Genomic DNA, 26,372 nt, shown 5'->3' on the forward strand with positions numbered 1-26,372 from the left:
AAAACAAAATATACAAATAATAGTGGTAATGTTAGGAGCAAAGATATAAGAGAAGGCTAATCTTAACACGCTGTAAATTAAATGAATATGGAAATATTTCCCATAACTCTACTTCATATTATTTAAATGAACATAATGTTTTGTGTTTTTTTACCCAATGATTCAATATTATATAAATTACTAATTTTTGAGCACTGTTCCAAGGATAACAAGACCTCATGTATGAGAGTCCAAGTAAATAATAATAATAAAAACAACAACAAAACAGTATATATATATATATATACACACACACAGAGAGACACAAAAACACACATACGTATATAAAATCAAATTCAACTTATTTATCGACCTCGTTATTGGAACTGTTTTAACAGGACTATTTCTGCTTGTATTATTCAATCGTTTTTGGCTCTGAGTACGTTATTCGTTCTCAGTTTAAGGACTACTTGCTTATACTTCAACACTGTCATGAGAAATGTGACAGAATCCAGAGCCACGTGACCGATTCATATGATACAGAAACCAGATGGGGTGCGTGCTGGGAATCACTTGCAGCAACCTGCTGTTATTTTATTTGTTTTTTAGTTATCCCAACTGAAGGCCACAAAGCGTTATCATTAGCGGTACAGACTAGCTATCAGTACATTTCTGCACCTCCTTATATCTGCTATACAGCAACTTAGAACTTAGTTTCTTCCAAATCTAACCTTTCGTGGATCACAAAGATCCAGTAACCATATATTAACGCTTTCGTTATGGACAAGGTCAATTATTATAACATTTTGCACTGAAGGATTGATTAGTCCATTTAGGAATTTTCTATAATGTTGCCATACATATGTCGCTGAGATGTTATTAATCACAACTGGAAATTGTTTTGCTCCGTTATATGACAGCCATGTTTTTTGTGATCTAATAAGTTTCAAATGGAGCATATTCCAGTACATCTGTGGCAAACGCCGATTTAGTTGATGGTAAATTCGTATTCCTGTTTGTTATTATCTGGTGAGTTTTAAACCAAGCATATCCTTCTGGTTTTTGTAATAATTAAATACATTTGTGTCAGTAAACCATCAACCGAAGAATAAATTTCATCGAAAGTGTTACTGAAATTTTAGTCAGTCATCTGCTATATATATATTAGATATTACGAAACATTTAGTGCATTCTGGGATACAGTCTAGAAAGAAAAAGTACACCAATAAAACTCAACACGGGTAAATTAGAGATAAAAAACGAAACAACCAAAAACATTGCAATACTATAAACTTCATTCCGTTGAACTATGTATGTATGATTACTACAGTGGCAAGTCGCATAAAAAATGCTTGGTAAAACTAGTCTATAAGTTATAAGAGTCTTTTTCCTCAAAGGTATGTTTGCTTAATTCTTTACGACAGGGTCGCTGGAGTAGATAACAGTGCTATTGTGTCTTCAAAAATGTATTGGCTAGAATTATTGAACAATAAGGTTTTCTACAGGTATTATAGGTTCGTATATCATTTAACGATGCATCAGTTGTTTGTTTGTTTTCGAATTTCGAGCAAAGCTACACGAGAGCTATCTGTGCTAGCCGTTCCAAATTTTGCAGTGTAAGACTAGAGAGAAGGCAGCTAGTCATCACCACCCACTGCCAAATCTTGGGCTTCTTTGTACCAATGAATAGTGGGATATACTGTCACATTCTAACGCATCCACGGCTTAAAGGGCGAGCATGTTTGATGTAACCCTTAGACTACGAGTCGAGCGCCCTAACCATCTGACCATTCCCGGCCATTGGCGAGAAATACTTTTTTTCCCCCCCCTGCAGTTCAACATACGAAAACAGAATGGTTGTGATGTATCAGAAATACAGAAAGATTACTTGTGAGCTCTTAAACCTGTAAAACGGGTTTGTTCTCATGATTGCAGTGTTTCTTATACAAACATTCAATTTTGATTGTTTTAAAACATACCTACTCCCCACAAAACTCGACAGAACACAATATTGCTTCTTATATTTTTGTTTTCTAACTCTGACTATTTATAAGCAAACTGATAGGCTTAAATATGCAATCCTATTATCTCACGTTTGTTTAACTTTTTTCTTTTATCGTACTAGAGAAAATGACACCGCTGTTTGTAGGCATCGTCAGCATGGGTGGTCTTAACCAAAGAAACATATATTACCAAGAGCAAAACAAACCTGTTTTATTTGATATAATTTTAGTTTCTATCACTTTATCGACCTAAAGCGTACTGGGGATTAATAAAAGAAAACGAAACGGATAGAAGCATGCATTACGTAATATCTGTCTCATGGGGAAATATGATATTATTCGGAGAAATTAAGGTCTTTGTAAATTAATTTATGGAGTCGTCTGTATAAATAATGAGGTAGCATAAGCCAAGTGTTATTTCACCTTAGGCAAGGAGACGCCAAAGGGATTGCGTTGAACAAGCCCTTTCTGTTGATTCTTAATAGAACTTGCAGACAGCAGACCCAAAACCATCACAAGTCACGTCTCTATTGTCCATCGAGCTGGAAACTCGCGCCGGAATAAATGGCGGCAACATGACGCCACTAGAAACATTTAGTCTCGACAGAAGAGTCCATCGTCAATAAAGTAACTGGATGGTTCATTTCTTATGTGAGCATAAGCTTTAGTCAATCGTGGTTTAAACCTTAAAGTAGGTGGAGCGGAACTTGATATAGGTACACTTCCTTCTTAATTTTGTTCGTTGGAACCTGCATTTATTTTACCTTCATCTGGTGTTAGTCACAACAGTTTGCATCGCATGGTATAACGGAAGAGAGTGGTTCTGTCCAATGTTTGGCCGATGCCAATACACCAATACAGAAACATTAATATACGATTTCTTCATTCTCTTGTCTAAAAGTATTGAACTTATCGAGGAACTTTCTTTTTTATCAGTTTGTTTAATAAAAAATATCAATATATTACTATCATTATTTTGATTTTTTTCTAAAGTAAAATAATCGAATAAATACCGAGCGTGGAAATTAGGAAATATTTCACGTACGATATTACAAAACGTAAGTTACCATTCAGTAAGGATAATTCGTTTTTTACTTACGTTTGTACATACTTATGGCCAGAAATTAAATATGAAAGAGAGAGACTCTGGAGTTAAGTCTCGCACAATTTCTTGTGATACATAACTAAAATCAACTAGAAATTAACACTACAAGCAACTAACTTCTGACCGGAGAAAAGTAATCCAAAATGTTCGATAACATTATATCTAAAGTGTTGTTGCATTAGGGTTTAGGCTTCATCACGGTACCTATAAATGTAGAGCTGGCAAATGCTCAGATATTGTGGAAAAATAAAAATTATGATATGGTTATTTCATCAGCTGATTATTTATTTAAGAGAACCATTAACCACGTTTCCTTCAAAAACCTTCTACAGTTTTTAATTTTTCTTTTAAAATAACTTCATTCAATATTCAAGATATTTTCTTAAAAAAAAAACCCAGCATCAACAAAATTCTCTTTCCTGATTATCAAGAGAAATAAGCATTAATAACTAATAATGCTTAAAACTGGACTTCGGGCCCGGCATGGCGAGATGGGTTAAGGCGTTCGACTCGTAATTTGAGAGTCGCGGGTTCGAATTCCGCTCGCACCAAACATGCTCGCCCTTTCAGCCATGGGGGCGTTATAATGCGACGGTCAATCCCGCTATTCGTTAGTAAAAGAGTAGCCCAAGAGTTGGCGGTGGGTGGGGATGACTAGCTACCTTTCCTCTAGTCTTACGCTACTAAATTAGGGATGGCTAGCGCAGATAGCCCTCGTATAGCTTTGCGCGAAATTAAAAAAACCCCAACAAAAAACAAACTGGACTTCGATACATGTGGTGGGCACGTCACATATAGTCCGCTATGTAGATTTGCGCTTAACAACAAGCAAACTAAATATACCCCCCTCTATGAAAAGTTACATAAATTATCCTGCTTTAAAATTTGTTTCTAAATAGAACTTAATACTGGACAATATTTTTGATATAAAGTATTTTTAAGTCTTTTTCTTCCTGTCTTCGTCTTTTCCTCTCAAATTATCTGTACAAAAAAAAATCAATAACAGATATATACTTTCGTATTTCCTCCTCTATGTACTTGAAAATAAACACTCATTGCCCGCAAAAATATGCGTTTCCTTATCGGATAATTTATGGAAAATATATTTCTATATCCAGTGTACCTTTGCACATCGTGTAAAGATAGGTTAGGCCTTCGGGCTCTGCGAGTATATAAAGAAACGAATCCTGGTTTTTAGAAATTGACAAGATATTTCCAGACGATTCTTCAACACGTGGGTTAGGTAGCTAACTGGAATAGCACACAGACATTTTTTTAGAGAGCTTTCGACTCTAGCTTAGCGTAAGAAATTCTAAACAAATATAATTTTTGAAGTTTTTATTGTTCAACTTTTCAATAGGTTATATTACCTGCCCAAAGTTGGAGACCATGATTTGTTTCGATGTTGTTGGTTTTAGTTATTTATCTGATTAACTAACTTGTATGTATCTTTCATACATTATTTATCTTTCATGTAAATTTAAATCTGTTGAAATGTTTTTGAACAGTGAAAAAAACACTAAACCTTGGCGATTGTGATAGAATATTTGTTCAATTTAATCTATCTTTTGTGGTGTCAAGTTTTTTCTGTTCTCCATGTACAACAGTTTTATTACGGAAGACAGTATCAACCTAAGAACATCACACATATATAAGTAGAAAACAAAAAAAGGTATTCTAATCCATATCCTATCCTGAGTTGAATGAGAGTACTGCTAGACATATGTAAGTAAATGTGTAATGACCTTAACATGGTAAACTGATGAGTGACATGATGCTATGTAGTTATCCATTATCTTGTTTTCTGCTGGACTACTTTAAATGACAGTTCAGGGCCAAAAAGACAAACGATTGTTTACAAAAGGGAAATCTCAAAAAGAAAAAAACCTGGAGCCTAAAGAGTAAGATGGCCGAAATGATAGCAACAGTATGTCAACAGTTTGTGCCAAGGACTAAAGCTTCATCAACAAGTGTTGAGTGTGGAACAGTCCGACTATAAAAGAGGTAAAATAAATATTTAACACAGTTATCAGGAAGAATGATGTAAGAGTTTTGTTATAAACTAACGTAAGATTAGTAGCTTAAATGACAACATTATGGAACGACTAAAGCTGTAATTTTCATTAAACGTTATGATGGTTTAGACGAGTTCGTTTCCATTAGCTGGTATGGTACTGTAGGCGATTATTCTATGATTGGTAACTTCATCATATGGTTTTCTATGTCGTTAAGTGCGGAGCAACAAGATGGGTTATCTGTGCTGTACCCGTCACCTGTATCGAAACCCGGTTTTTTAGCATAATAATCCCGCAGACATTCATCTGAGTCACTAGGCGCTTAATTAGGCAGCTATTCAGATCACATGACTTAAATATCAATACAACAAAACGGTGATTTAAAATAATTGGCTAAAAGTTGATTTCTAACATTATAGCTTTACAGCTTAACATGACTGTAACACCAGGCATGGTCAAATTATTATAGTAAAGGTTGCTGTTTTAGGGTCCAAGGTTTGAGATGTGATACCGCTATACACACTTTGCCTTTTCAGTTGTAGGTGAATTATAAAAGTGAAAGTCAGCACCGTTATTCGGTTCAAAGAGCTGGACAGAATTGTAATGGTAGCAAATTTACTGACTCACTACAGTTCGGCCCAGCATGGCCAGGTGGTTAAGGCACTCGACTCGTAATCTAAGGGTCGCGGGTTCGAATCCTTGTCATACCAAACATGCTTGCCCTTTCAGCCGTGGGGGCGTTATAAAGTGACGGTCAGTCCCACTATTCGTTGGTAAAAGAATAATCCAAGAGTTGGCAGGGGGTGGTAATGACTAGCTGCCTTCCTTCTAGTCTTACACTGCTAAATTAGGGACGGCTAGCACAGATAGCCCTCTAGTAGTTTTGTGCGTAATTCAAAATAAACCAAAGCAAATGATTACAGTTCTGGTTACCAGTTAAAAATTAGGAACTGCTATACCTGAGCCTTATGAGTTTGTGGCGTAGTCTTTTAGGTGGCGTGTGCATTTGATGCCGCTTAGTTTGCAAATGTTAGTTGCTAAATGGCTATAGTAATCTGATATAGTAACTTAAAGTGGTGATGTACTCCACAAAATTATAATAAAGTAACGTAAGCAGTTAAATACATACTACTAGATTATCACTAGACTAAATGGTAAGTCTTATAAAATCTCTGTTTTGGGGGACGTGTATACTTAGTAAATGATGGAAGTTTTATGGTATATAATACTTTTGCTCTTTTTGCTAAATCTCGTACAAACAATACGTTACTTTTCAATAGTGTTATAAGGCACTTCTAACATTAAAAGTCCCTTCTCGTGGCACAGCGAATAGTCTGAAGGATTGTAACACTAAAAACCTGGTTTCGATAACACTATTAACAAAATTTTTACTTTTTCTTGTTCCTAGGCAGAAAGTGTTATTTCCAAATCGCTTATGTCTGAACTAAATGGAAAAGACCTATTTTTCTCTTCAAACTTTGCTTTTGTGGCCTGGGTAATGAAATTTTCAAATTTACCCATTTTCTAGAACATTCCAGGTAGATTCAGCGCTGAGTAGCTGATAGAGAACTTTCTCGAACTTACAATAATTTTCAAGAACTTTATAGAATGTTGTAGAACTTATGAGAATTTTCGAGAACCTTTTAGAATTTTCTATAGCTTTCCATAGTAATATATATACAGGGGCTCACCACGCACCACGTCAGTTTAGTTCTAACTGTCTAAGCGAACACATAGACCTATCTGATTTTATCAGAGATGGCATCAAGAAGCTGAAAACATTCTCCAGATGCATTCTACTATGTATGTGGCAAATTTACCAAGACAAGGGCGAAAAAGTACCCTGTGACAGCACCTACTAAAATGTGTGACGCCTACAAGGTATTTTTCGGCATGTCTGTCGGGGATCGAGACAAACCCTGGGCACCTCATTTTACCTGTGAGCACTGTAGAAAACTCTAGAAGGTAAGACGGACAATTTTTACTTGCTTGAATAGTAAGATTTTATATTATATAAATGTTAGACCATTTAAAGATTAAGTATCTTTTAATTATTTTTTAAATTTCCAATAGTATAGAAAAAATATTGCTTATAAAATATTTTGCATGAACCTCTTACACATTAGTTGTGGATGAAATAAATTTATTCTTCATAACAACAATTTTATTTTGCTCTTTTACAGGATGGTACAGAGGGGAAAAGAGAGCCATGAAGTTCGCTATTCCAAGTATGTGGTGTGAGCCCACTGACCACTCAAGCAATTTCTACTTCTGCATGGTGGGCCCTTCCAAACGTTGGGCTTGCAAGAATGCATCTGCTATCATGTATCCGGACCTTCCATCATCCATCGCCCCAGTGCCATACTGCCCTAAGCACCCTGTACTCACTCTGCCAGAGAGAAAGCAGTCATCCTCAGAAGAGGAGGTAGATGTTGAAGATCCAGATTACAATTTCAGAGGTGCAGCTGGTGAGAGAAACCCATACTACCCCAACCAAAAAGACCTCGATACTTTGATCAGAGATCTTGGTCTAGCAAAGTCGAATGCCAAGACTATACATATTTGGGAGCTGATACGTGAAAATGATTTACATTACAGTCGCAAATCTCGAGAAACAACTCACTTCTAAACATTTTGATTCATTTTTGTATGGCTTTAGTATAAATACATGTAATTTTTGATTCATATGTTGTTTTATTCAGACCTTATGTAAATGAAAATGTGCAAATTTGCCCGTTTTTACATAGAAAATAGGTTAATTTCTAAATTTCATTATCCAGGTCACAAAATTAAAGTTTGAAGGGAATAATGACCATTTTCTATTTTTTTACAATATAAGCAATTAAGAAATAACACATACTATCCAGGAACAAAATTTGTGTTACATAGTGTATTACTCGTGATGGGCATAGTACAGATAGCCCAACGTTGGCATTGTGCTTAACTACAAACAAAGAAGTAATTAACAGTACATTTTTTTTTCAGTGTTATGGTGGTGCAGGGTGTTCTAAATAGCCTACAGCACATTTAAATTGAGTTATCAATACGTGTTGGATCGCATGTTTAATTTCAATTGACATCCATTCAAAAGTATGACTGAAGAATATGATTTTGTCAGCGTTCTCTTGTTTGAGGGTTTATTTTCAGACTGAGTGATTGCAAGTTTAAAAAACAAAAAAAAACACGTAACTTATCTTCTCCATACAGATCACTAGTTAGGCCTCACTTTGGATAAGCCTAACCTTGACTAATGTGTACAATTTTGGCCTCCTTATGTAAGTAGGATATTGACTTATTGCAGAGATTTCAAATGAGGGGTACTGGGATGATTCCAGACATGTAAAGGTTAATTCATGGTTAAAGGTTAAAATCTCTTGTTTTCTCTTTAGAAAGAATGGTAAACAATGGCATATTCGAAGCTTACAAGGTAGACATGATTATTACTTGTTTTTCTATATTTTGAAGGAAATAGAACGAGGCGAAACAAGTTTAATAAGGTCTGCGAAAGATAGGCTAGGCTCATTTAAGACAGTTTGATCTTTCTAAGAGGATAATTATGATATGGAATGAGTTGCCGTCGGAAGTAGTAGAGACCAACATTTTACAAGAAAAAAAAAAAAAGGGAAATTGATCATTTGCTGAAAAATAAATAGTTAGCGTAAATTTTTACGTCTTCTGAAGATTAGGTGTGCAGAAACAGCCTTTAAGGACCAATTGGTCCCTTGTTGTTCGTATGCTATGTAATAATACGTCATAAACGTATAGGTTAACACGTGAGATACGAAAATTCAAATAAAGACAAAAATATGAAACTATGTAATCCGAGCGCTTTCGAAAGATTGACCTTTGACCTTTCTTCATCAGGGGACAAACTTATGCAATAACTTGCCATCTCCATGGCACAGCGAAATGTCTGCTAGAAACCGATTTTCGATACCCGTAGTGAGCAAAGCACAGTTAACTCATTGTGTAGCTTTGTGCTTAACTACAAACACCCAAACACACCAAATGTCGTGAATTTAAGCGCTATTTATTTCTTCAAACAAAAAGTGTTCCTAAATCCAAGGGCGTTCACAGAATCTTTCCCAGACAGGAGCAAAGTAATGTGAAATTGGGAATTGACTTTTAAAAAATGCATATACACATGTTTAATGAATAAAGAAAGAATTATGTTTCTTATTTTCTAGGTGGGGGCAATTCCCCCCCTTCCCTCGCGGACGCCCATGCCTGAATCTTATCCGAAGAATCGAAACACTTAAATTCATAAGACGTTAATAGGTTTAATTAACTTTTTTAACCACGGAAAATAATTGTAAGTAATTACTTTGCAACATTTTCTTTATTCGTGCAAACATAGCTTAAAAATCTAACCACATTCACACCTTTATGAAGTTAAAATGTTCTGCTTTCTGAAGGAACACAATTCAAGAACTGTTTACAGAATCGAACAAAACACGTATTTCTATGTCTGTATTCGAAGGTTATTCCACATATTACCCGGATCTTCTCCTGACAACCGACATTCCATTCTTACCCCCTCCTGGCACTTGTTTGACGTCAAGGTGACATTGTCTTATAGAGAAAATAAACCAAAGACATTTTCTATTATTAAATAAATTTCAAAAGCCAAAAGAAAAAATAGAATGGAAAGCAGGGTAGACTAACAGTTAATGGACGAAATACAAGTTTTGTTTTGTTCCTTTTAGAGGAAAATAAAATTTAATAGCATTTCTGTCTTATTATTGAATAATGTAGGACGCAATTTTGACTTCTATCTTCATTGTTTGGCAACACTGCGTAGTGCATTTCCTAGTCTTGCCTATCAATGCAACAACTTCTTTGTCAATTTCTATCGAATCATATAAGAGTTCGTTTCCGAATTTCTAATCAAAATAAACGTCTTGAGTAAGTAAGAACCAATCAGGTTTTCAGACAAAAATATCATTAGACTGAGGAGAGCTAAGAATAAATATAATTAGTTCGTGAATGTGAAATGTATAATTTTGTTCTTACGTTGATATTGTGAATATTTTCTGGAAAAGACAATGTTACTGAAAGCTTTATTCTAAATTTTTGTCTTGGCATTAGTCAGTGTCCTTTATTCTAATAAATATCCATGAAATAATTACAAACTTTATTCAGAGGGATAAGTAATACGATAATTTAAACATCTATTTTATTATTGGTGCAATGCGTTCTTTCATTATTATTGTTATCATTCATATAGCTATTTGTTCTGACGTATTCTGATCTTCCAAGACTTAAATGTGAGATTTTTTGTACTTGTTTGTATTATTTATTCACACTGCTTTGATATTATTTAGTTAAAACAATGGTAACGTATATACGAGTACATATCTTATACGAGAAAGCTCGAGACAGGCATGTAAATCATTCGATCCACATTCCATTTTACAGTCGTATACTTGTTTAACAAAAAGCTATACTGTGAGCTATCTGTGCTCCGTTCATTAAGGGTAATCACTTCCCGAATTATAGTGTTGTAAGTCTGTAAAGTTCCTATTTGCAATAACTTACAGGAAATCAATATGCTTTAACTTTCATTTGTTGTATACTACAACAAGCAAGATTACCCGTTCCCAGTGAGGGGTAAAATTAAGTTAGTCTAACAAAAGTAACCATCACCTGTGACGAAAACCGTTGAAATTAATCTATCAATTTAAAGTATTTAATGAACGTTCGGGCCGGTATGGCTAGGTGGTTAAGGCACTCGACTCCTAATCCGAGGGTCGCGGATTCGAATCCCGCTCGCACCAAACATGCTCGCCCTTTCAGTCGTGGTCACGTTATAATGTGACGGTCAATCCTACTATTCGTCGGTAAAACAGTAACTCAAAACTTGGCGGTGGGTGGTGATGACTAGCTGTCTTTCCCTAGTCTTACACTGCTAAATTAGGGACAGCTAACGTAGATAGCCCTCGCGAAGCTTTGCGCAAAATTCAAACCAAACTACATCATGGACTTTAAAGATATTAATTGTGTTGCACGCTTGGTTTCACTCAAACTCTGAGTTACTTATATCGCGCAGTGTGAAAAATACTTTTTGAATACTTCATTCATGCTAACAACCGTTCAATAATAACATATAGTAAATCTATACTTTTATTCTTTAAGTAACGTCACATTTTAAAATGTGAATGATAGTGTGATTAGTTTCTAAAAATATAGCGTAGAATATCCTGCTTGCGAATTAAACTTTGGCATCAACGTTATTCATGTCTGTTTTTAAAACACAGCGTAGAAAGCTGCCGCAGTAAACGAGAGATAAACGAACGCTTATCTCTTTATTTACTCAATCGAGTCTTCTTTTTACTTGGTAGTTTTTATTGAAAAGCAAAGACTGGTTTCCTGGATATTAAATAACAGTTTTCATTATATTAAACGCAGAATTAACCTGATTTAACGAATTTTAATGGATACATTTTATTCGTTTTCAAGTACAACCAGCCTCTCTTACTGGATACAGAGTGACTTGTATTAATTGGTTTAAGCGTTTTGTAATTCCAATATGTTTTACAAGAGGATTCGGTTATTTTTATGCTACATTTTTCTACAAAAGTATCCTTCATGTAGTGGTTTTTGTTGTTGTTAACGTAACTCATAATTATAATCAAATCATAAACACTTATTATCTGAATGTTAGTAAACGCGATAATCCAACTATACAACAACGCGAACTCTGGTGCTTAACCTAACGCGTTCGTCAGTGAAGAATATGTTTGATGAAGCAAGTATCAATGAAAATATGTTTTCAGTTCCGATAGCTAAAGCTTAGAATTCGAACAATTCTACTTTTACCAATCTTCAGGTTCTATGATTTTTTTTTTCCTGTAAAATTCTGTGGACGATTGGAATACACCTGAGACTCCATGCAGTTTTATTATCAAAATCAGTCTTAACCAAAACTATGAAAAATTTATCAGGTCAAAGATGATGTACAGGGTGACTGAAAACTCTGGAACCAGAGGTGATTTGCAGCTATTCTTAATTTCAGGTACGTGTCTGATTGTGATGTTGTCAAAATATAAGAAGCTCGAACTAATCCTGATTTGTTTCGAATTACAAGGACAGCACGTGGAACGCATTCTGTAAAATTCGTCGAAGTACCTTTGGTTCCAGACTTTCTGGACGTTCTGTAGATAAGATTCTCTTTAACTACACGTGACAAATAAATTTAATTCTCCACTGTTAATGCATTCTGTTAAAGCTATAATATATTTAATACTTTAGCACGTTAAAAGAACATATGAAATGTACTAACAAATAAGTGTACTAATAAGGTATTTTGGTATAACATAAGGCATGTATCGTCGTTATAAGTCACGGCCCAATTTCATACAAAATTAATTTTCAAAAATATCGATTTTGTGAAATCAGATAATTTTTTTTAAAAATAAAAATAAACTTAAGTTTTCCAATACTGGAGTTATTGTACTGCTTATATATTTCACTAATAAATCTTTTGTGATACCTCAGTTTTGCAATAATTGTTTAGTAGGTGTCGTTTAGATGAATTTGTTTGTTTGTTTAGAATTAAGCACAAAGTTACACAATAGGCTATCTGTGCTCTGCCCAACACGGGTATTGAAACTCGATTTTTAGCAGTGTGAGTCCGCACACATACCGCTGTGCCGCTTAGATGTGTCGTGCCAGACTTTCATTTCACGCGCCTCTTTCAAAAAATAAATTAAAAATCAGCCCTAAAGTTACCCAGAAAATAACGCGGACGAAACACTACTTTTTAGTGCCTAGTGTACGAGTTGTGGTCGAAATTCCAACAACACTATTTTTGTGTAGGGCCCGGCATGGCCAAGCGTGTTAAGGCGTGCGACTCGTAATCTGAGGGTCGCGGGTTCGCATCCCCGTCGCGACAAACATGCTCGCCCTTTCAGCAGTGGGAGCGTTATAATGTGACGGTCAATCCCACTATTCGTTGGTAAAAGAGTAGCCGAAGAGTTGGCGGTGAGTGGTGATGACTAGCTGCCTTCCCTCTAGTCTTACACTGCTAAATTAGGGACGGCTAGCACAGATAGCCCTCGTGTAGCTTTGTGCGAAATTCAAAACAAACAAACAATTTTTGTGTAGAAGTACATAATTTATTATTGTCACGACTACTTCTCTTTATAAACTTATATATAGGTAACTAATAATGGAAAGACATTATACATACCAAAAGCTTCAGTTACATGAAAACAAAACAGGAAATTCTCAGTGGCCGCAGCACTTGAAATTGTTTTAGATAGGATTAGAGTAAATTAATCTATGATACTTTGTTCCCTTTTTATTAGCTACGTTTTTTGCGCCAGCGATACCATGCGTCGGGCGAGCATATGCCTGATTCAATGTTATTACTCATCTGATCTCTTCCAACCTACCCTTAAACTGAAATTCTTTCAGGCAGAATTAAAGTAAATTAACCCATGAGACCTCCTTGGGCATGGTCCAATATAACAATCGAAAGGGTTTGATCTCTTGTGTCCAAAACTGTAACTACATCTCAAATAGGGCAAAAGATAGCAGAGCTATGAGATAAAAGTGTATAATTGAAAAATCCTAGAGGCATTCTATGAGCCACTTTGCCGCGACTGAAAATCAACTTCAAATGCAACTGGCACGATAATGTTAGTATACATACAAGGAAATGCTCGTCATATGAAGGTTCCCGAAGTTAAACTACAACAGCTTCTTGTAAGTTTAAATACAGGCCAAAAAACAAACTCACAATTTTTAAAAAAAGTGTCAGCCTAGGTGAATTTGATAGTACAATTCATACTTCAGGGTAGACTTGTGAATGTCAGCCTGAAGCTGACCTTAAGACATCACAATTCAGTAACCATCATCTTCTTTTCAAATAGTGGTCCTATTTTCAATAATAATAATTTATTTCTAGATTATAAAATGTTATTAAGCTACAGATTGGTGAAACACAATATGTTTGTTTGTTTGTTTGTTTTGGAATTTCGCACAAAGCTACTCGAGGGCTATCTGTGCTAGCCGTCCCTAATTTAGCAGTGTAAGACTAGAGGGAAGGCAGCTAGTCATCACCACCCACCGCCAACTCTTGGGCTACTCTTTTACCAACGAAAAGTGGGATTGACCGTCACATTATACACCCCCACGGCTGAGAGGGCGAGCATATTTAGCGCGACGCGGGCCCGCGACCCTCGGATTACGAGTCGCACGCCTTACGCGCTTGGCCATGCCAGGCCGAAACACAATATGAAGTAGAATTTTATCTTTGTTCTTTTCGTGACTCTGTTTGCAATGATTATTATAAATACATGGTAAATTTAGACAGATACAGTCTGTTTTTCAAATGCTTATTTTATGTACGCAATGTACAAACAGAATTTGATTCGTTTAACTTGTTATTTTAGGCTATTTAAGTTTCTAAGATGTTCGAAAATTACCGACAGGAAGTAGGTTAACCAAGCTAAAAATTTAAATTGACACATACTAAAGCGAGGTTTAACTATACCCATTAAACCTGGAAAGTCTTGGAAAATAGCCAGATTCGCAGCTGCAACTAATCAGCAAGTACTAACCCTAAAATTATCTTGTACGAAGCAATGCCAGAAATGGGTAATTACGAATGCTTCGATAGTTCTTCTCATCTTAATGCATTTAGTTTAAATCTTAAAGAACAATCAACGTATTAAAAACCTATTATGATTAATAGCACTTTTTTTATTTTATCTCGCTATAAATAACGTGTATGTTCAGGGAAAAACTAATTTAAAAAATGTACAACCAGTATAACTTATATATCTTAACTTAGAGAGATACTTTAGATAATTTTGTGTCAGTAAAATGCAACAGGAAGACCCGTCAAATAACAACATGCATTTTTTAAAACTTAACCATAGCCTTGTTTGCTCTGTTGTTTGTAATGATGAATAAAGGAGTTTATGTTAGCTTAAGAATTTTTCTGCAAAGCCATACACAGTGTTATTTGTGTTTGTTTGTTTGTTTTTAATTTCGCACAAAGCTACTCAAGGGCTATCTGTGCTAGCCGTCCCTAATTTAGCAGTGTAAGACTAGAAAGAAAGCAACTAGTTATCACCATCCACCGCCAACTCTTGAGCTACTCTTTTACCAACGAATAGTTTGCTTGACCGTCATATTATAACGCCCCCACGGCTATGACGGTGATTTGAACCAGCGACCGTTAGATTACGAGTCGAGTGCCGTAACCATCTGGCCATGCCGGGTCTTGAACCACGAATTTTAGGTTTACAGTTCGAGCATACAAATTAATAGAATACTCTTGGCTATAAGAACCGAGTAAGAAATATGAAATCATGGAATTTACAGAACTTAAAATATTGTTGTTATTTTTAAATCGACATCTAGTGTCTGTCTATAAAAGTAATGTTGCAACTCTGAAAGATGACCACGCATCTGTTAGTCCCAAAGTTCAAAATCGGTCAGAGGTCGAATCAACGTTATATTTTCTTGTGAAAATGCCCGTTTCCGTTCATTATTTGACCAAACATTGCGGTGTAAAAACAGTTAAATTAATTGTTCACTGTTTTAAATGTTTAACATTTCCAGCAGTCCATGTGTAACATTAAAATGTAGTATTAAGTACACTCTATTGTTGGTATGCTATTGCATATTTAACAGATTAAGTGGTTTAGAAATTCAATATTTATTCTGATGAGTTAAAAGTAAGATTGACTTGATGAGATTAGCTCTCTCGTTTTCTTTCAACTATTGTTATATCGTTCTAAGTCTTCACCTTTGTTTGAAGTTAAGCACAAAGCTTCGCAATGAATCATCTGTGCTCTGCCCAACACGGATATCGAAACTCGGTTTCTAGCGCTGTAAGCCCGAAGGTATAATTTTGCCCAGCACCATTCTAACTCAAAGATGGCTCAAAACTTCTTCACTATTCAACAAAACGTATTTTACATCTTCTAAAATTTTCGTTTTGTTAAAACCTGAAAACTATTGTTATGCACAAATTAAATGTTTTTACTAACAGAACACCCTACCACTAGACTCAACAAAACATTTTAAAAATCTAAATTAACCTTTTATCATCGTGTTGAAAGTTATTCATGCCAAATTCCTTAGAAATAAGCAACGTTTAATTTGATACTTAAAAGTTCCCATTAGTTTCTTGGATAGGGAAGCACATTATGCTAATATAAACACAACGAAGTGATTTATTTTGGGAAAAACATACTGCATGTTCCGACAGAACATTGGTGTGTTTTCTCACTAGCTCCACGTCACATAATTTATTAGTGAATTTGTTATAGAATGTCAACCACACTACTTCTACCATACCGAGTACCGACGAAGCCTTTAGCCTAATATCGAACTGGGATACGACGGGTATGGTAGTGATGTAGGCGCTATTTATATCATGAATTTTCACGAAAAAACGACTGTTATGCCCTGATCTAGATTACATAATTCAATTGCAATTATTGTCAATGTTATTAAAGCCTATAACAAGTGGGATTTTAGATTAAGTAGTAATAATAAATTACATACATATATTTATTTTTACTTTTACCACTGGTTATTTATTATATTATTTATGTTATTTGCAACGGTTTGTTTGTTTGTTTAGAATTAAGAACAAAACTACACCACCAGGGGTATCAAAACTCGGTTTTTAGAGGTGTGAGTCCGCAGACATGTATAATCAAAATGAAAAAAAAATACTTTTCTTAGCCTTGTAACTGCAGCCTAAAAATGCAGACATTTAATTTCTTAAAAGTAGTGTTATTTTGTTTTGTTTTTTAGGACAAGGCTATATTGGGTTCTCTGCTGTATCCACCGCAGGGAATCGAACTCCAAATGTTAGTGTTGTGTGTCTACAAACTTAACGCTGTCCCTCCAGGCTCCCGTTGCACCAAACGTGTTCGCCCTTTCAGCCGTGGATGCGTTATAATGTGACTGTCAATCCCACGCTTTGTTGATAAAAGAGTAGTCCGAGAATTGGCAGTGGATGGTGATAACTAGCTACCTTCTCTCTAGTCGTACATTGCTAACTTAGGGACGACTAGCGCAGATAGCCCTCGTGTAGCTTTGCGCGAAATTGAAAACAAACCAAATCAAACCCTCCAGGTTATTTCGCACTTAGCTATATAAAAATGTACTCCACAAACATTTATCGCCAACAAAGATACACACAAACAAAATTGGCTGCTTTCAGTAGAAGTAAGAAATTAAGGAACAGATATATATATAGCGGATTTGTCTATATGTCTAAATCCAACCTTGAAACTGGCATCCAAGGAGAAAATACAACACGGCTCTGTTCTAAGACTCCTTTCTTTTACAGTCACTCCAGTCACTGCAGAAAGACTTGTAAATTACATTAGTTATTTAACAAGTGTCCTGGTTTATGACTAAGATTAATTTTAAGGTATTATATAACATTTCACTTCTGAGTACAAAATGTTGAATATATACGATCTTCAATTGTCTAACTTTATTAATTTTACACCAAATTTAGTCTTATAAAAGAATGAAAAAAAGTAGAGTTGTTACAGCCTGATAAGCTGATGGTGTAAACAGACTAATCCTGTTTCGGTTCATTTTATTGAAAATCCCGAGGAAAAAAAATCTTAACTAGCTTTATACGGCAGCTTTCATGTCATATTCTGTACTCTTTATCTGACAACTGCACACAAGAAATGCCATTTCATTAGAGAATTTGTATGCTACATTAGTCGCAACGCCCATGTGAACACTAACAACAAGCTTGCTGATTTACAGGACAAAGAGAAAAAAATACGTAAAAGAAAAACAACCAAGGATAGGATAACGCCAAGTGTCTAGCCAAAGCCTGGCCAAAGCACGTGACTTCACAAGAGCACGTGCAAAATTGCTTGAGGAAGTTTGCCCTTGACGATAGATATCAATAGTGCGGGAAGAAGCACGAGTTCCCTCTCTGTTGCAACCATAGAAAGACATCACGCAGGACAACTAAGTTACTAGGGATGTGTCAGAGACAGATTGTCGCCTAATCTGTTAACTTAACTCTGTTCACCCTCCATGAGGTTCTGATGTGCTTGTGTAAAAAGGACTATCGTATGTGGACACCCACTTGACCTGTTTTACACTAAGAATGTCTTTTCACACAAACCACACCTTAAGCTTTTCTTCCATCCAGACACCTCTTTCTTATGTTAGAGGTTTGCTCTCACATGATAATTGGAACAGGTTTAGAATGTGATAAGAAGCGGTGCACATCCTCTTTTAATCCATCAAGGATCACAATAATGACTCCTTGATCTTAGTGGTCTTTGGATGTTTGAGCTATTCTTGATAATTTGACACAGGAAGAAATAATATGAGGATATAATAAAATTAAACTGTTTAATTACATAATGTTTGTTTGTTTATAGTTGATCCACAAACCTACACAATAGGCTATCTGTGCTTTGCCTGCCATGGGTATCGAAACCAGGTTTCTTTCGTTATATGTTCGCAGAGGTAACACTGTGTCACTGAAGGGTTGGATGGAGCTACTTAAAATTTCATTTAGGTATCTTTACATATAAAAAAAGAGAAATAAGGCAAACTTTGGATTTGTTAGAGTTTGTTTTTATTTCGCCTAAAGCTACACAAGATCTATCTGCGCTAGCCGTCCTTAATTTGACAGTGTAAGACTAGAGGGAAGGCAGTTAGTCATCACCACCCACTGCCAATTCTCGGACTACTCTTTTACCAACAAAGCATGGGATTAACAGTCACATTGTAACGCATCCACATCTGAAAGGGCGACTATGTTTGGGGGGAATGGGGATTAGAGCTTACGACCCGCAGATTATTAGTCGAGCGCCCTAACCACGTGGCACAATTTGTTAAAACCTATGTAACAATTATATAATAAACACAAATATTTAATAGCGAAAACATTGCTAGAGACGAGGGCACCTAACTGAAGGTTTGTTTTCAATTTTCGTGCAAAGTTACACAAGGGCTATTTGCGCTAGTCGTCCCTAATTTTGCAGTGTAAGACTAGAGGGAAGGCAGCTAGTCGTCATCACCACCCACCGCCAACTGTTGGGCTACTCTTTTACCAACGAATAGTTGGATTGACTGTCACATTATAATATCCCCCCGGCTGAAAGGGGCTGCATGTTTGGTGCGATGGGAATTCGAACCCGCGACCCCCAGATTATGAGTCTAACGCCTTAACCCACCTGGCCATGCCGGGCCTACTTAACTGAGGGCTTAGGATAATAGTGGTTGCACTGGTTATAGACGCTTTTGATAGTTTTCCTGTTACAATAAAAAGTATTGTCAACTTCAATTATTATCGTTGAATTTTATCAGATTTTCGGGTAGAAGTTATTAAATAATGAATAATATACAACCTTTACTTTATTGTGCAAATTTTAATCTACCATAAAAGATTAATCAATTTAAAGCTCTAATCACTAAGAACATAAACGTAAAATGTTGTACCTTCACAGAAACAAGAAAAAGCAGACTTGGGGGGTTGGGCGTGAAAGGTATGAACTAAACGTACAGAAAGGAATTGGATTTATAAGTTCATTCATACCAACAATACATTTACGGAAAAGATGAAGAAACAGAACAGTTCCAGAATAAAAGAAAGAAAATAAATCGCAAATTTAACATCCAGGGTTAGACTTGAATCATTCATTCAAGTTATGGTGTCTTTATGGATATCTAGCTTAAATATTTTCAAGAGAATATAATTAATAAAAGTCTAAAACATTACATAAAAAGAAGTAAACTATGTCTTCTCTGGTGTAAATTATGGTAATATATATATATATATTTTTTGTTTTGTTATTTAGAATTTTAATGCAAGACTATTTCTACTTAGCGGTCCCTTATTGTCTGTGAACTGATAACTTTTAGTTTCATAGTCTAGGCACGCTAACAGCTAGGTTTCGCCCATAAAAAAAGGGGGCGTAGTGAATACTTTATAATTCCGAGGGATACAGTTCTGCGACACGTGAACTAGTTTTTTAAATCACACAGTGAAGAGGAATACATTACCAAAGTTTATAATAGCCATGCGTGCCAGTGGCTTATGGAATAATAAGTTCGTTTTCTTTTCTAATATGGATGTTGAACACGCCAAACTGTCATATATAATCATTCCTGATTGCTTTCCATAAGCCCCTCATGTAGTGTACAAAGATGACGATATCCTAGCGTTCGTTATAACAGTCTCAGTCTGACAGCACTGAAATTTATTTGACCAACTATCACAAATCTGAAGTAGTTAGAGAATGAAATGGGTAGTCATGCTGTTCCATAGGAAGATGCATCAGGAAGAAACCTGTGTTGCTTTTCCAGACATTCTTTATTATATTGCCTACTATTGCTTGGGTCACAACTGGACAACTTTTGCCACTACCTTTTGTGTTGGTGAATTATCTCCAGTTATGGAACTTCCTTCATAGAATGGTTCCCCATTTCTCACCAATGACTTTCTCACCAAATACCTAAAATCTTTCTTGTTGACAAAACAGCACCTGTTGGTAGAGGTCATCCATCAATAACACCTTTCTACTCTCCTTGCTCCTTTCAACTTGGAATGGTCTTGACCAGAGGTGGAGCTCTATATCTCTGGCTATGGAGGCTATAACGAATACCATCATTCAGGGGAGAACTTAGTCAACTCTTCTGAGAGCTCAAGATGATTTTTGTCCTCCATCCTTTTCTCACAAACAATATAACGGCTACTAAGGACATTCATGGTATCATAAAAGTCCAAGAGCCAGGAGAAAAATCCCTCCCACTTGCAGTCCACCATGTCTTGCCTCCTGACTCGACTTCTCTCATTTTTTACGTCAGTAGTTCTGTATGAATAGTATCTCTTTTTTTTTAACAGTGGCTTGGGCATCTTCTGGAGTGTTCAAGAAGTAAGCTACATTTTTATTTAACAGGCACGAATCTCTGCAATAACCACTATTCTGTCGTATGCTCCAATTCACAATTGGACAAAAACAAAACAAGTCACAAACACAGTGCCGGGAATTGAAATACTGAATACGTTTTTATAATGGATACGTTGAACAGATAAGAGAGAGAGAGAAATGTGAAACAGAAACCTTTATTGTTTCTGTCTCAACACTCTCATGTGAGCCCTTATCTTTGTAGGCTAAAGAAAAGAAAGGAAAGGTAAACGACAAAATGAAATTAATCCCTAAAAGTTAAACTGTTTAACTGTGAAACAAAATATTGCTGAATTTAAATGGAATATTTCCAGATGAAACTCAAAACTATAACATGAAAACTTCACAAAAAACTAAGCTTACAGTATTAATCAAAAACTGAATTTGCAGTCAAACATGTATATAACAAGGGTGACCTTAAATTTAAGAATAAAAGTAGAATAAAAACAATAAAGCCAGACTGCCTACTCTATCTATGCATATGACCTTCATCCACTGCTATTCAAATACAAGAATGTCAGAGCTCATTTTGCCACAGAAAAAAAAATGTCTTCTACACTAGAACATCACAAGCTATTTTTTCTGCGAGAGAATACAGCTAATAACCAGTTGCCCCTCAGTAGTACAGCGGTACGTCTGCGGACTTATAGTGCTAGAAACCGAGTTTCGATCCCGTGGTGTATCTTTGTGCTTAATAACAAACGACAACAACATAATAGCCAATTAGTGAACCAAGACCTAGCTACAAACAGAATAAGGAAAAGTTAGATGTGGTTAACTTAAGGATCTCTTTATACCCCATTGGATCCCACTGAAAATATAGGAACTTCATAAACTTCGCCTATTATCTAACTGGGTATCAAACACGTGGTGCCTTCCTATACCATATTAACTACACGATATCGTAACCTTATTCTTGCATTAATAATTCATTATCAAAAATCTTTCTTATTTTACTATTATTGAACTCTCCCATGAACAAATTCACTGGAAATTTCCTTAGGTCTGTATTAAAGTGTTTTCCAATGAAATCAGTGTGTGTAAGTTAAGGAATACCTCAGTGCTATGGAGTGACTGTAATGTGGTTACAAATATACTCCGGGAAAATTGGTCTAGTTAAATGTGACACTCAATTCCACTATTCGTTGGTAAAAGAGTAGCTCTAGAGTTGGCGGTGGGTGGTGATGCCTAGCTGCCTCTAATCTTAAAGTACTATATCAGGGACAGCTTGCGCAGATGGCTTTCGTGTAGTTTTGCTCGAAATTCAAAAACAAACAAACAAAAACTCTCAGTCTTGCCCAGATTTTTCACAGATCTTCCTCTGAGATAAAGAACTCACGTGCGTGAGAGTAATATCGTTTCTCGTTCTGTGTCACCTCAATTTAAATGTATTATCTCGTGTATGTTATATCAATACACATGATTATTTATATCGTAACAAATTCTTTTCAACTCATTCGCATCAAAAATGCAGATTAGTTCTCCAGAACTTACTCTGCCAAACTTACTCTCTCTAGTTTCAACAGCTACTATTTTCATTAAAAGGTTATCAGCGTATCTGAAAATAAAACTACTGCAGTTTACCGCCACAAAAAACCTAGTTACTTTCGTGTTTTTTTCCTTTGGTTACGAAATCGGTCATTGACATGTGGCAAGCCCAAGAATAAATTGAGCCTGAATGAATTATATTTATCTCCTTTCTCCTAAATTCACAGTTTCGTTGTAACATTTATATATTTTTTTACAGTAGCAGATGTTTTCTCTCTTTCTATTGTTCTTTTTCAAATGTTTAAAATTACTGATGCATCCACAGCAATCTGATTCATGGAAGTGAAAAGGGAAATTATTATCGCTCACACCATGAATTACAACGCCGTATCAAACGCAACGGACTACTTTTTCAAGCACTTCTGTATCTCGTTATTTTGTGCACTGTCCGGAATTGATATTCTTTTGATGGTCTATGTATACCAGGTCTTCGTGGTGTGACTGTTAGTAGCATATGATTATGAAGGTACCTTCCACCACCACCACAACAACAACAAATATCGAATTCGCAAAATAAAAATATGTGAATATAATAATAGTCATGTTCCATTAGCAATCAGTATTTTGTGTTGTATTTTAATCTGACCATGCTAAGCCTTGCAGATCTCGATGGGTCATGCCATTGTAAGAACACTGTTTCCACTTATCAAGAATGTAAATTTAAAAAAAAAAACAGGATATTATGATTATTCGTGCAAAAGTATCAATAACTCCTCAAGCAAATAAACTTTTATTAGTTAGTTGTATGGGTAATTAAAACTGTTAATCTGATCTTGCAGGATTAACTAAATATTGCCGTAACAGTTGAAAACCAAATATTTGATATTTGAATTTGTTCTTATGTTGTTTCTCATTCAGAAGTTTGCTCCTAGCAGTTTGTCTGCAGACTTATACTATTAGAAACTGAGTTTCGATACCCGTGGTGGACAGAGCACTGATAGTCCTTTGTGAGGCTTTGTGCACAATAACAACAACCTAAAAACATTCAGGAATTCAAATACAGTTTAAACATACATCTTCCTTACTGTTTATCTGTTATTTGTTTGTGGTTAAGCACAAACTTACACAATGTATTATCTGTGCTGGGCCTACCAAGGATATCGAAGCCCGATTTTTAACATTATAAATCCGCAGACACAGCCCGAGTCACTGAGGGACTGATGTTTTGGCGCAAAGAATATTAATTGGTTGAAACAGCCTACTTTCAAACATAACTGACAACTTAGACTGAAATGCTACGAGACGATTTTAAAAAATCCAAACTTTTAGGCAGTGGAAAAAGTTTTAGAAATATGTTTTTCTATTTTAATGACTCGTGACCACCTCTTTTTACAAGCAATGTTGAATATTAAAAACGCAAGTAAATTTAACTTTCGGTTTGTGTTTCAGATCTTGTGTGGACAAAATCTTATGAAGAAAATAAAATCGTTTTATGATTTGTTTTGAATTTCACGCAAAGCTACACGGGGGTTATCTGCGCTAGCCGTCGCTAATTTAGTAGTGTAAAACCAGAGGAAAGGCAGCTAGTCACACTACCCACCGCCAACTCTTGGGCTAATCTTTTACCAACGAATAGTGGGACTGTCTGTAATATTATAACACTCCCACGGCTGAAAGGGCGAGCATGTTTAGTGTGACGTGGATTCGAACCCGCGCCTCTCAGATTACGAGTCGAGCGCCATAACAACTAGGCCACACTAGGTCTGTTATTTCATCAACTTGAAGTGCATGAGGTGACGAGGGATACATGTCATTGGTAATTGATATCATTTACATATAAAAGAAGGATATATGACGTTGGTGATTGGCATAATTTACATATAAAAGAAGGATATATGACGTTGGTGATTGGCATAATTTACATATAAAAGAAGGATATATAACATTGGTGATTGATATCATTTACATATAAAAGGACAGATTTTTCTTTATTAGAACATGTTCTAATTCTTAAATATTTATAGCACTTAACGTTGCTTTTCAGTTTGTCGCAATTATATTAACTGGCTTACTCTTCAGTTGATGTGTAAAAGAAGCGGCACTGTATGATATTACAGAAAAGGTATGTTTAGGGATTGTAGCCACAATCAGACGAAGATAACCACTTTATATGTATATAAGCATTGGCTTGGTACAATCTGGTGGTTGGGGCGGTTAATCTGGGGGCGTTATATTGTGACGGTCAATCTCACTATTCGTTGAGAAAAGAGTTGGCGGTGGGTAGTGATGACTATCTGCCTTCCATATAGTCTTACATTGATGAATTAGGGACGGCTAGCGCAGATAGCCCTCATGTAGCTTTGTGCGAAATTCAAAAACAAATAAATACTCTGTCTGCAAAAGAAAATTGTTATTGAACGTAACACTATAACGCCCCCAGGGCTGAAAGGGCGAGCAATGGTTGGTGACAGGATTCGAGCCCGCAACCTTCAGATTAAGAGACGAGCGCCCTAACCACCTGGCCATGCCAGGCTGGTATATAGTAGCCTAAGAATCAACACTGGTGGAGTTGGCGAGATACTGTCCCTCTAGTATGCCATTTCTAAACTGGGTACAACTTTACGCAACTTTCAATAAACACTTAACTTCTTTTTGCTTGGTAGTTGAGTTTTGTTGAAACATGCAATGGTTCTACTGAGTAATTAATTGAAAACTCATAAAGCTTGAATTATCACGATTTTTGTTATAATGTTAAGCTTGGCACGTGATTAATTTCTGCCAAAACCAGGAAAGAGTGTGTAACTGTTTTTCGATATTACACAGCTTAACCGATCGACCAACAGTTTCCATTGATGTCATTTTAAGTATAAAAAACACAGAGCCACTCATTAATAACTTTTAACAGTAATTAAACTTCTGCCAATAAACAAAAATGTTTAGTCACAGTCTGTTGATACTGTTACATTATTATTTACATAGGATGGGTCTTCGATTTATTGCGCTACGTACGATGCGTAACACTATTTCAAATAACCGGAATTTTAATCTGATTGGTTTGGTTTTTGGAATTTCGCACAAAGTTATACGAGGGCTATCTGTGCTAGCCGTCCCTAATTTAGCAGTGTCAGACTAGAGGGAAGGCAACTAGTCATCACCACCCACCGCCAACTCTTGGGCTACTCTTTTACCAACGAATAGTGGGATTGACCGTCACATTATAACGCCCCCACGGTTGGGAGGGCGAGCATGTTTGGCGCGACTCGGGCGCGAACCCGCGACCCTCAGATTACGAAGCGCACGCCTTAACGCGCTAGGCCATGCCAGGCCCTTTTAATCTGAATTTCGTAGTTAATGAAATGTTAATATGAATAAAATTTATGTTATTTCTTAACAACATTGATACACAGAATATTCTTTTTTGATACAAATATATTTAATACACAAACTAAAAAAAAATACAATTTATAATAACGGTTATTACTAATAGTTGTTACAAATGATGGTTTATATATAAGAGTTTTACGAACTTACAAACAATACTGAGTCTTATATCTAGTCTACAACTGAATATTTTATTGACGATCCACGACGAACAAATTAATTCTGGGCTGATAATATCACACACCTCGCTTAAGCTAGCTAGCTTGATAGACCTCACACTTTTACTAGCTGACTCTTCCCAATTATGATATTTAATGTCCTCGTAGAAATTTGAACTTTCAAAGTAATTCACTGAAGTTAAACGGTTTGTAATGTTCGAACCCTATAAACGTTCCTGGTCAAATTCTGTAATTTTCCGATTAATAGGAGTTAGTCACAATTATACCTTTTTAAGGCTATAGCACACTGACTGTAC

General features: G+C 35.8%; 2 protein-coding genes across 3 annotated transcripts in view; both read left to right on the forward strand.

Annotated features, from left to right (window-relative positions):
* The window catches only part of LOC143252646 (rap1 GTPase-GDP dissociation stimulator 1-like), a 126,937-nt gene that overhangs the window by 31,494 nt on the left and 69,071 nt on the right, over positions 1–26,372 (forward strand). Inside the window, exon 3 of one of the 2 annotated variants that reach the window (XM_076505117.1) lies at positions 4,916–5,091. The gene's annotated coding sequence lies outside the window, so the exon portion shown is untranslated. Of the gene's footprint in view, positions 1–4,683; positions 5,092–26,372 lie in introns of those variants that run through there. The other variant, XM_076505118.1, reaches the window with a different exon arrangement.
* LOC143252648 (uncharacterized) lies at positions 5,108–8,717 on the forward strand. The gene is made up of 2 exons (XM_076505122.1): positions 5,108–7,067; positions 7,286–8,717. Exon 2 carries the CDS (start codon positions 7,312–7,314, stop codon positions 7,729–7,731), a length of 420 nt encoding a protein of 139 aa, XP_076361237.1. The 5' UTR covers positions 5,108–7,067; positions 7,286–7,311; the 3' UTR covers positions 7,732–8,717.

This window comes from Tachypleus tridentatus, chromosome 6 (assembly GCF_004210375.1).
Source record: "Tachypleus tridentatus isolate NWPU-2018 chromosome 6, ASM421037v1, whole genome shotgun sequence".
Lineage (NCBI taxonomy): Eukaryota > Metazoa > Arthropoda > Merostomata > Xiphosura > Limulidae > Tachypleus > Tachypleus tridentatus.